The sequence below is a fragment of the Bos grunniens genome, chromosome 22, assembly GCF_055505025.1.
Source record: "Bos grunniens cultivar Pamir isolate PY7600 chromosome 22, Bosgru_T2T1.0, whole genome shotgun sequence".
Taxonomy (NCBI): Eukaryota; Metazoa; Chordata; class Mammalia; order Artiodactyla; family Bovidae; genus Bos; species Bos grunniens.
The window spans coordinates 53,167,299-53,179,363 of record NC_141186.1 but is presented as its reverse complement, the minus strand read 5'-3'; the positions used below and the strand labels follow the sequence as shown (position 1 = coordinate 53,179,363).

The 12,065-nt window shown below is 55.5% G+C and overlaps 1 protein-coding gene across 2 annotated transcripts; it reads left to right on the top strand.

Annotated features, from left to right (window-relative positions):
* Positions 1-2,631: 2,631 nt before the first annotated feature.
* TMIE (transmembrane inner ear) lies at positions 2,632-11,672 on the top strand. Of its 2 annotated transcripts, XM_086368360.1 has the most exons (4): positions 2,632-3,107; positions 6,304-6,421; positions 9,921-10,070; positions 10,374-11,672. In XM_086368360.1, the coding sequence occupies exons 1-4, from the start codon at positions 3,012-3,014 to the stop codon at positions 10,475-10,477; spliced, it is 468 nt and encodes a 155-aa protein (XP_086224486.1). In that variant the 5' UTR covers positions 2,632-3,011; the 3' UTR covers positions 10,478-11,672. The 2 variants fall into 2 exon arrangements, with proteins under 2 accessions (XP_086224486.1, XP_086224485.1); XM_086368359.1 differs by lacking the exon at positions 2,632-3,107 and having other exon boundaries at positions 5,731-6,421.
* Positions 11,673-12,065: the final 393 nt, after the last annotated feature.

Below are 12,065 nucleotides of genomic sequence, written 5' to 3'. Positions count from 1 at the left end.
GCCAGCATTCATGCCACCGTGTATAGGGGGACACTATCTCTCAGAGAAGCCAGGCTGGAGAGCTTAGGGGTCCAGAGCTCTGTTTCCCCAGACCTGATGGGCCCAATTAGGAGTGGAACGTAGGAGTATGTGTGGCCCCTCAGAAGAAGTAGAAACAGTACTGAACAGTGAGCAGAGCTCACTGGATTACAAGCTGAAAACTGAGTTTGAGGCTCCAGTTCCTGAGTGACCTTAGGTAGGACACTACCTCTCCCTGGGCTTCAATTCTCACAAGTAAACAGAGGAGAGGAGTAAAAAGGTGGGAAAAGCTTTAGCTTTCAGGATGTTCCTCTCACCATGGTGTTTAACATTGGAGAATTGGAAACACACAAGTATTCGAGAATAGGGAACTGATTGAATAAAGTATAGCTGAGGATTTGTGCTTGGTTTTAGGTTTTGTTTTTCTGCCTGCACCACATGGCATGTGGGATCTAAGTTCCTTGACTAGAAACTGAATGCGTACACCCTGCAGAGGAGGGACAGAGACCACCAGGGAATTTCCTCTATGTGGGTTTTATACAGTGTAATTTCAGACTGCCTTTAACAACGATAACAATAATGATGGTGACTTGCATTTACTGAAGGTTTGTAATGTGCGGGTGCCACGATACTGTAGTTATACCCATTTTACAGATGAAGGGTTGAGGCTTAGAGAGATTCACTAACCCACCGAAGGCTCGCAGCTGTCAATAGGAACATGACCCAGAAGTCTTCATTTTAAGCTTTAATAACTTCAGAAGTTATAAAATATAAAGCTCAAACTTATAAAAAACAATTTGAAAGTTTCATCACATATCTTCTTTAAGCTGATTTCATCGTGAACTTTGGATAACTAATTTTTGGTCATGTTTTGTCATCTTCAGAGGCAGAAAAGGAACTTCAAATAAATTTTCAAATGGGGTCTCTTGTAAGTTTATAGCTTTATACTTCTGAGGTTATTAAAGCTTAAAACTACACTAACCCTTCCGGTCCACATTGTTATTTTAAGTCCGTTTGACTCCAAAGCCTGCATGACAGTACTGACACTGTGTTTAGGGAAGGTGGGGATCTAGGATGTTGTACTGGGAACAACCTCTGGGAAAAAGGTATATTGATAAATGGCATACAGTGAGATTTCAGCTGTATTCAACAGCCTGAGGAGAGGTAGAGCCCACTTGGAGCAGTGGCCATCTCAGGGACACACATGATTGTATTCCCTTTCCGATTTCTTCATTGGGCTTTCCCTACTTTTTGGATAGAAAGAAGCAATGACACCCTTCCCTCCTGGGCTGAGCCATCCCATCAAGGCAAGCCAGATTGTACTCATCACTCCCACAATTGTTAGATCATATAGTCCTCCCATCAGCCCTGGGATGAGAGTTTTGCCCTCTCCATTCCTTAGATGAGGACATCGAAGCAGAGAGGAGTAACGGTTTACCCAAGGCCACTGTTAGGCTCACTAACCTCAGCCCAATCCAACCAAGGCTTCTCTGACCTCATGACCCAAGGGTAACCTCCCTAGTTGGTCAAAATGGTGGGCAGAGAGCTACAGCAAGTGGTTTGGGCTTCAGTGAAGTTTCTGTTTGCTTGATGAGGGAAAAACCCGGGGAGGATGAGGTGACCCAGCCTATTCAGTCCCCAGACTTTGCCAGCCACTGTCAAGGGTCTTCTCCATGGACCCCTTGGGACAGCCATCATGGTTCACTGCTGGCTTTCCCACTTTCCTGCCTGCCCTGCATGTCCCAGCCCTGATGCCTGTAGGTATCTACAGCTGGCCCTCTCCTCTCTGCTGCAGCTTGCCTCGGTCCTTGCCCATCTACCTGGCACCACCAGGCAGGAGCCATAAAGGCTCTGTATCTACAGGGTTCCCAATTCTAACAGCAGGCCCAAGGCCCAAAGCACCGCAGCCGGCACAGGTCTCCACTGGTGTCCTTGGGGATGAGGAATGGGGGCGTCTAACACCTGGCTGCTTCTCTAGCGCTCAGCAGGGAGATTAATAAAACACAAAAGAAGGAAAGAGAGAAGGGGGAGGATGGACCATAGGAATCTCCCTGTCACAGGCCTCCCCACTTCTCTTCCAAAGTCCTCCCCAGGTCTCCACAGCTCCTCCAGTCCTCCTTGAATCCCGGGGTTGTCAAGGCTTACTCTGAGATCAGGACCAGAGTGCAGTGTGGGCCAGGTTCAGTGTGAGGTCAGGGTCATGGCTCAGACTGGAGTGAGAGTCAGAGCTCCGGCTGGGGCAGATGCTGAAGATCAATCAGAAACAGAACATGGTCTTCCAGCCCTTTCAGGGGGAGCTCACCCTGTCCTGTGGGGCCACAGATGCTGGCTCCTTCAGGAACCTTCTATCACACCCGCCGCTGGCTGCTCTGACCATATAATCCCTTTCCCCCTCCCCCTCCCCCTTGCTCTGGTGTCCAGGGTGACCAGAGCTGCCTCTGGGCAGGAAGCCAGCCCAGAAAGCCCAGGACATCCCTGAGCGCCTGTCACCATAGCAACCTGCCTGCCAAGCCATCCACCCCCGACCCCACCTGGGTCCAGTACGGGTTTTCAAATTCAGAACGTCAGAATGGGAAGGGCCTCCTAGATCAGCAGATTCCAGCCCCTCCCTTTGTCCCAAATGAATAAACTGAGGCCCGAGTGGGGAAGGGAAGGGGGAAACCTGTTGTCCAAGGACCTGACCCCAACCTGTCCCCCCTCCCACCCACTCCCGCCCAATGTCGGTCTTGGTTGGATTCGGAGAATGCGGAGTCTGGAGTGTGATCTCCGGAGGGGGGCGGGCCCTCCACCCGGAGTGATGCAGGGGCGGGGAGCCCAGGAACCGGACACCGACGATGAATAAATGATGTTCACTCGCAGCCTGCCTGCGACCAGGTCGCCAGTGCCGAGCGCCGGCTGCCCAAGGGGCAGTCACCCGGCTAAGGCAGCCTGACCGGCGTCCCTCGGCTCCCCCGACCTGCGACCTGCGGCGGAGCAGCGCGGAGCGCGCGAAGATGGCGGGGCCGCGGCGAGGCGCGGGGCTCCTCTGGGGGCTGGGCGGCGCCGCCCTGGGGGTTTGCCTCGCAGGGGTCGCCGGGCAGCTGGTGGAGGTGAGGTGGGCCGGCGCGCATGGGTTCGGGGTGGCTGTCACCGTCCAGGCAGAGCCAGGCGGTGCCTTTCTGACGGGAAGCTGGTTTTTCTTTTTCTTTTGCCCTAGGAGACCTGACTTAATGGGGAGACAGTCCATCCCAAGCGCTTCCAGGATGCAGGGAGACTCAGCCCCAGTCTTAGTGTCCTTGCTCTGATGGGAGGGCACAGCCCCCGATCTCAGGAACATTATTCTGATGGGGGAGACTCACCCTGACCTTAGGGCTTCCCAATCTGATTGGAGATACAGCCTGGCATCAGCGACTGTCTGATGGGGGACACTCAGCCCCTGTACTCTACTCTTTGGTGTCCAGAGGTGGGCAGGTGGGGGGCGGAGGCAGGGGGACGAGGACAGCCTTCGCAGAGCAGCCATGTGTTGAGTTTGACTCCACACTGCAGGGAGGGGCAGGCAGGGCAGGGCCCAGGGACTCAGGGTCTTACTTGGTCCTGATGATAACTGGGAGCTAGCAAAGGTGTCTGAGCAGAGGAGAATCAGGATGAGTCCTGGACTGGAAGGAGAATAAATTAGAAGAGGGCCTACACTCGGGAGAATTGGAAGGAGCTGCTGAGATAGTCCAGGACGAGGTGAAAAGGATGGCTGAGGGGCTGGCCAGAAAGGGAAGGGTGGGGGCCATCTGCAGCCCCCTTGGCTGGCCTCTCTGTACCCCATTCCTGCTGAGCCAGGAAGGGGAGCTGATGAGGCTGACCAGACCCAGGATTCTAGAGCAGCAAGCAAGAGGGAGAAGGCCAGAGGTAGAGCCAGGGAAGAGTGGGGTAGGAACCTGTGTAGGCAGAGGCAGAGTGGAGAGAGCAGAAGTGCACGAGATAGTCAAGCACCGCGGAGAACCCGCAAGAGGCAGGTGCTGGGCAACAGGATGGGAGAGGGAGGACAGGGCCTCATCTTTGGGGTTTGAGGGGACACACCCCTGAACTAGTGGGTCTGAGGTATGTGGGGACAGAGCCCTGCACCCCCATGCTAGTCTGTGCCTGCTGCTGACCAGGGGGTGTGATCAGAAGGCTGCTCTGGAATCAGATGTCAGCTCTGGTGTCTCTGTAAGGGAAGTCGGGCTGGCTTGAGCCCCATGGAGTGCACTTAGGCCCCTACCAGCTGTCCTGAGGCCTCAGGTGCAGAAACTGAGCTGGTCTGGGTGTAGGAGAAGCCTGACAGAGGGGGTCGACTCAGATCTGAGTCAAGGACTCTTCCCTCAGTCCCCAGGAAAACGTCTTCTCCCACTTCATCAAGGGAAATTGCATTTTGAGTCCTTCTGCCTACCATCCGCCTACAGCCTGAACAAGGGCCTGGCTGAGCCCAGGCGATCCAAGGAAGTACCAGAAAGATAAGTGGGGCTGGGGTCCATGGTACCACCCACCCTACCCACAGGCATCACCCTCCAATTAGCCTGTGAAATTCTGATGGAGACCAGGCCCCCAAGCTTCAGAGTTCAGACTCCCAGCGGTGTCCACCACAAACAGATGCCCGACTATTACCTGCTTCCCCCTACCCACGGCCCTATCAGTGTGTCTAGAATGTGTCAGAAGTGAGCCCCTGGCTGCCCAAGCTCTGAGTCTGAGATCTTTACCATGGCCCCCAGAATCTCCCAGTCTTACAACCAGCTGGGTCAACACACTGACCCTCAGAACCATGGAACCCTGCCACTGCCCAGACCTCAGCCCTGACTCTACAGATGTGTGCCCGACCACAGGCACATGTACTCCAGCCGCATGTGCCCTGTACCCACAGTGCCCAGCCCCAACCCCACACACATGTGCCAGACCCCACGTACACGTGTCTGACCCCACAGATGGGTCCAGGCCCCTGGGATGATGCTGAGGAAGGGTGTCTCCTTGTCCATTTTACCACTCAGGTTGTGTAGGAAGCCTCTCAGAGACCCCTGGAACCATTCCACTCAAGTTACAGATGGAGAAACTGAGGACTAAAGGAAAGAAGGCTCCTACCCCAGTTCACCTTGGTTAAGAGGAGAGGGCTGGGAATCATGTACCAGTCCTGGGCACATAGACCTTCTTGGTTACCTGGGACAGGCTGCTGGTCCTCTCCATGTGTCCCCAGTATAGGCTGAGGGGTGGCGTCTATAAGGTGAAAAAGTACCTGGCTTTCGGTAGGTGCTCCATCCAGGCTTACGGACCAGGGGAAAGACTGGACAGACGGTTGAGCTATGGGTTGCCTTTCCTTTCCAGAGAGCTGGAAGAGACTCCTCTTGCCTGTCCTTCTTCGGTTAATCGAGGGGCAAGGCGTTGCACTGATGCCCCAGGGGGGGTCCCCTCTTCCTCCAAGTACCCCTCCATACCCCTCAGCCAAGCTCCATGACAGAGATAGGGTCATATCCCTCTCAGCCCCCCAGGTCAGGGACAGGTCTCGCTGCTACCCTCCAGAGCAGGGCCGTGTCCCTGACCTGGGGGGCTGAGAGGGATATGATTCTATCTCCTTCCTCAGAACCCCAGGACAGGGAGGTGTGGCACTGGGAAGGTGGGAAGTGGCGCGCAGTGCTCATGATCGCTCCAGCCGTGCTTACAACTTTTGGCCTCCAGGTGTCGCTACTGCACTTCAGACAAATTAGTCCCCTTTTTTTTTTTTTTTTTTGGCGAGGATTCTGGCCTAGCTTTCTGGTCAGAGGAGGTGACTCAGGTAGGACAGGCAACTGCTGAGGCCACCTGGTGGGCATCCTGGTCAAGTAAGAGAGTCATGAAGCCCTGACTGCTGTTCCACACCCTATCCCACACCAGGGGCCCATGAGAAAAAAATACCGCGGGGCAGTACAGGACTCGCGTTGTCTCTGGCCTTGGTCCTGAGACCCCATCTGCCTGTGTGGGGCCCAGGCCTGGGGCAGGAGAGAAAGGGCCTTGAACCTGACTAAACAAACCATCCACATTTGCCCCTTGGGTTCGGTTTCCCCAAGCACTAACTACCCTCACACTCCCAAGTTCCCAGCTCCATGGTTCTGGGTTCTGCCCTCTTCTCTTGCTCTAAGGCTGGAACGTCCCAAGGTCTAAGGCATTGGTTATGAATGTCTAAGACCCTTGATCCTGGGAGATTCTGAAATGCTCAGACTTAGTGAGTCCTCGCTGAGACCTGGGCCTCTCTCAGTCCAGTCCCAGCCCCTGGCTTCTGCCTGTCTCACTCTGCTCTCTCCCGACCCACAGCCCAGCACAGCCCCGCCCAAGCCCAAGCCGCCCCCGCTGACCAAGGAGACAGTGGTGTTCTGGGACATGCGTCTGTGGCACGTGGTGGGCATCTTCTCGCTTTTCGTGTTGTCCATCAGTAAGTAGCAGCTGCCCCCCTCTACTACCCCCTGCCATGCCACACCACAGTGGGAGCACAGCACCCCGTTACCCCCCAGCACCACCCCCCAGGGGCTCAGAGCAGCAATTCCGGGCAGTGCAAGTGGGCCTGGTGCCCACAGGAGGCCCTCTGTGGTTTCTGGCACCTCCTAATCTACACAAAGTCCCTGTGGAGGGCTGACAGGCTGGTGGTGACCTGAAGTATTCTGCCCGACGGGGGATGCAGCCACATGGCAATTATGGTAATTACAGGGGACTCCACTGAACCAGGACGAAGACGTGTCATTTTTCCCTATCGCTGGCCTCCTCATGCTTTTCCTGCAGCTTGGCCAGCTTAAAACACCCACACCCAGGGCCCCAACAAGGCCACCCTTGGCTGCAGCTCAGCACCAGAGCTCCCCAGACGCCCAGCAGATGTGTCTCCCAGGCTGCAAACCCAGCATTGTTAAATACCATTTCCTTGGAATGATTCACACCCACCTCAGTTAAAAACAGGAGACCCCTGCCCTCGCCCTTCCTCTCTTGGATCTGGGAGTTGCTTTATGCGAAGTTGCAACAGAAGCCAGTTTGGGATGCTCCTCTCAGTTGTCTTTCCAGAGTTGGGGTCTGGAGTTGAGAAAAGTGGGGCTGAGAAATGCCGAATGGATGGGAGAGGCCACCAGGGTACAAAGAGGTTCCCACAGACCATAGGGAGGAGGGGGGCGCAGGCAGTAAAGGGAAAGAACACACTCCCCTAGTAAAGGCTTCGTGGAGGAGGGGTCCTCTAAGCTGTAGATGGATAGGACGGGTGACGGTTTGTGTCAGGCAGCTAGCAAGGCATTCTGGAGAGAGGTACAGTGGGGGTGGACGTGGGAGAAGACGGCCTCCACACAGGTCTCAGATAACCCCTCTAAGACGGTTTCTGAGTGCACCCTGGCTCAGGGGCTACAAGGGCATTTAAGTTCTAGCAGGAGCTATCCTGGGATGAGGTTCCCCAGAGGGCAGGGCTGACCACAAGGGCCCACCCAGATGTAGAGGCTCCAAGGGAGACAAAGACATCAATTTTGCATGTGCTTCTCCTAGCACCAGAAGTGCCCTTCCACCCCACCCCTCACCCCCACTCTCCTCACAGCTAGAGTGGGAGAGCTTCCCTGGTGGCTCAGACGGTAAAGAATCTGCCTGCAATGCGAGAGACCTGGGTTCGATCCCTGGGTTGGGAAGATCCCCTGGAGAAGGGAACGGCTACCCACTCCAGTATCCTGGCCTGGAGAATTCCATGGACGGAGGAGCCTCGCAGGCTACAGTCCATGGGGTCGCAAAGAGTCAGACACGACTGAGCAACTTTCACAGGGTGGGAGGAGGAGGTGAGCAAGAGGCTGCCTTCTATTCTAGCCAAGGCTGATATCAGTCAGGCTTCTGAGTGGAGGCCCCACGGACAGACAGATGTGGCTGCAGCCCCAGCCAGGTGTTTAGAGAGTGGAGCAACCCCCAAGTACCAAGAAGCAGGTTTAGGGGAGGTAATCTGCCTGCAGGGGCCACAGGAGCAGTCCAAAGTCCAACAGGTCCAAAGAGCAGCTCAGGGGGACCCCGAGGAGCAGGGTTGAGGGCACCATGGGGCCTCAAGACACACAATGGTTTCTCCCGGGCTCTGCTTGGCCCAAGATGGTGGAAGTGCCTAGGGCCACATAGGAAAGCTGCAGTGTCAGGCCCAAAGAGGCACTTGGACCTCAACTACACAGACTGACTTCTATTCCTAACCCTATTTCCTGAAAAAGGTAAGGGATAGTCCCAAAGGCCTCTGAGTTAACAAAACCTTCTATGCAGGGCTCTAGGAGTTGGAGACCCTGGGTCCTGGGGAGGAAACATTTTTCCCACTTCTCTGTCTGCTTGGACCTCGGTGGTGCATCTGTTAGTGGAGCATCATCCCCACAACCTTGTGGATAGGATGGAGTTGGATGGGTTGCCTCTTTAGTTCCCTGCCAGCCTGGGGACTCCTATCCCCAGCCTCTTCCTGGGCTTGGAACTCCGTCCAAGAAACTTCGTTTCTCTACTCTGAAGAGAAGTAAGCAGGCCAGGCTGGGTGGGACAGGTCCGGAGTGAGGGGCAGGGCCTCCATCCTGCTCTGAGGGACTGGGACCAGCCTTTACTGAGAGCCCAGGCATGGTCCTGAGAAGGTACCTGATGGGGTAACTAGAAGAGGTGCTTCAAGCCAGTAGGGTGGGGGTGGGGGACCAACCCTGGACCTCTGGCATACAGGAGTCTGGAGGTGACCAGAGGCCAGCTTTTTGGGTAAGAAAGGCCTACTGTCTTCCCAGGTCCATCCCTGGGCAGCAGTGCACAGTCAGACCTACTATTAGGGCCCTCACATGACTGTCCCCCACCATATGTTCCTGGATGCTATTGACACCCTGTCCATTCATTCAGGAGTCCTGTCCGAGTCGCAAAAGCTTTGAAACCATCTCATTCACTTTTTCTTTCATTCTGTGAGTCTGAGGAAGACTCAGTGGGGCCATAATACTGGCCGAGGAGGTTGCACAAGATGACCCCAAAGGGTGCTCCTGCAGGCCACATAGGTCTGATCTATCTTCCCCAAAAAGAGGCCTGGCCTGTCCTGCCTGGCCCTCCTGCCTCTAGGAGTCTGCCAGGAAGTTATGTCTGGTCATCTGATTTATAATAGGAAGCAGCTCTGTCCCCTCCCCCTGAGGCTGGGGCCAAGGTGGTCAGACTGGGGGCCTTAGAAAAATAAACTCAGTCCAGCCGGGTCCTGGCAGCCCTGCCCTGCCCGTCCTGGACAGGCCAGCTCCATGCCTTGGCCCAGCTTGCGTGGGCACAGCCGCCCTGAGCCAGAAAACCACTCCTGGAATAACTCTGTCTGAGGTGAACGCCCCAGGGCAAGGTCTGTGTCCTCCTGCAGGCTCTCACAGCCAGGAGGAGCCCCGGCTTGTCCTCAGGGAGGTTGAGGAGGATGCAGCCTGTCCTCTGGGGTCTGAGGTCCTCTCAAGAGCCTGGGGAGGAAAACCTAGGATGAACCAGGAGCCCAGCGGCCTGGGCTGCAAGTACAGGACACCCTCCAGGAGGCTGTAGCTTGAGTCATGGTGTAGCCTATTTCTTACCCTCCAGGACCTCTCAATCTAGTTAGAGAGACCCTCCCCTGCCCAACAAGCCAGGATCACTGACATAATATATGGGACCAGTGAAAAATGAAAATATGAGATCCCTGTCCAAAGATTATTAAGAATTTCAAGAAAGTGACAGCAGAGTATTACACCAAGCACAAGGCCTCTCTGCGAATAGGCCTCCTACCTAAAGCCAGCCCTGCTCAGGAAAGACAGTTTGAAAATCTCAGAGCCCACAGGGGTTTTGTCAAAATGTGGAACCTCCTGAAAGAGACTCTTGGGTGAGACACACATAGATAGATGGAGACATGCCTGGAATTCAGGTGCTATTCCTGGGGTGTCTGAGCTCTGGCCCTTGCCAAGCCTGCTCTGTCCTCCCTGTAGTTATCACTCTTTGCTGTGTCTTCAACTGTCGCGTGCCACGGACCCGGAAGGAGATTGAAGCCCGGTATCTGCAGCGAAAGGCAGCCAAGATGTACACAGATAAACTGGAGACTGTGCCGCCCCTCAACGAGCTCACAGAAATCCCTGGAGGTGAGCAGGCCTGACCCCCAGTCCCGCCAACCCCCAACCCTGCCAGACTGGCCATTTCCTTGATCCTTCCACCCAGAATGCCCTGTTCCTCCCCTCCACCTGGTTCAGGAAGGGGACTCATCCCTGTTTCTGGAGACCAGAGCAAAGAAATGGGTCAGAGTGAGGCAGGGAAAACAAGAAGCTATTTTGCAGGTAGGAGTGCTTTGGAAGGAAAAAGGAATGAAGGGTGGGACTGGGAGGCTCTGGTGTGGGTCCTAGGACTCTGTTTCACTCCCGTTGAACCCTTTTCCTTCTATTCCACAGAGGAGAAGAAGAAGAAGAAGAAGAAGGACAGTGTGGATACAGTGGCCATCAAGGTAGAGGAGGATGAGAAGAATGAGGCCAAGAAGAAGAAAGGAGAGAAATGAGGAGAGCTTTCTGGAGGTGGCGGCTGGGGCTGGCCAGTCCTGGGGCTCATGGTCCTGCCAGAGTCCAGACATCTTAGACTCCAAGTTCACACATGGACCCAGGAGGTTGCAGAGAGCCCTCGCCCTGTAGAGAGGGAGTTGCAGGGGCCAGGACCCTGTCCTAGAGCCTATAAGAGCAAGGACAAAACTGTACCAGGTGTGCCACCTCCTGGCCTGGACGCCAACTCCCTTCACCCTGTCACATGGGGCTCAGCAGAGGTGGTCTGTAGACCCTGTCCCTCTATAGATCCAAAGTGGCCTCTACCCACCCAGACATGCCTCTGTCTCCTCTTCTGCCAGGAACAGCTGTGGCTAAGGGGTGACGGGATGTGGGTTTTCTCCTGGAAGGGGATGGCCGGCCTGGATGGGCCAATGTGAGGCCACACCAGGCTGCCCACAGGAAGGAGAGGGTCACTGGAGGAAGCGGGAGGCTCTCGGACTTGGCTGGATAGCAGCCCTGCTGGTGAGGGGCTACCCCAAGCCTGGCATGGGTTCTGGCCCAGAGCAGCGGGCAGAGAAGGACCAGAGGCAGAACCCCCAGCCCAGCAGATACCAAGCTCCAGGCAGTGGACGTACTTGTCTTACTTACTGTCATGTAGCTGAGGCTGCTGGAGCGCCTAGCACGAGGCCCAAGGGCTCAGGACTGGGGGCTCCAGGGGTGTAAAAGGCTGAGGCCAGTGAACCAGAGAGAGAAGAGAAGACAGCTGGCACCTGGGACCCAACTTGGGAATCCAGGGAATATTTGAGAACCCAATGGGGACTTGAGGCTGTTCTGGGGCCCTTTCTAGGCTTAGCTGTGGTGGGAGGGCCCCAGGAGACCACCACAGGGGGCAGTTAGGGATGGAGGTAGCAGCCAACCTTCCACCTGCTGAATATAAGAGCACAGCTTCCTCTTCTGCTCTCAACCATGATTCCCGAAACAGCACTGCTGACCTGAAGGTGAAGGCTCAAACTTGACCTGCGGACTGGATCCCTGGGGAGGGGACATGCAGAGAGGGTATCTAGATGGCAGCAAACATCGCCTGAAGAACTCAGACCTGGGGCTGGAGACTTAGGAGATACTGGAGGTTTCCGAGCTGGGGAGAGCTGCTGGAAAAGCTCACGCTGCCTCTGCAGCCTGCAGAGATTTGTAAATAAAGCTGAGTGCCTTCTCATACCCGAGCGACCTGAGATGACTGCTCAGGTACCCCGTCCCTGGAGCATTTACGTGGAGGGCGATACAGTGATCAGTGATAGGCAGTGAAGGCCAGGCTGTCGTTCCCTTTCCTGACTTTTTTCTGTTCTGAATTCAGATGAGCTGGAGGAAGAGGTGGTGGGCCGAGGGGCAGAGGGTCAGCTGTGGCCGGTGGGGCTCAGCCCTGAGGCAGGGCATCAGGACCAAGAAGGAAGCTGCCTGCTCTGTGCTTGCCTCTGCTCCATTTCCTGGTGTCAATAGATGGGTGCTTGAGACACAGAGGAGTCAAGCCTGGATTCCAGCCTGGACCCAAATCATTATTACACGAGGCAAGGGAACCAGGCTGACATGGGGGAAGGAGCACGGGGTCTTAGA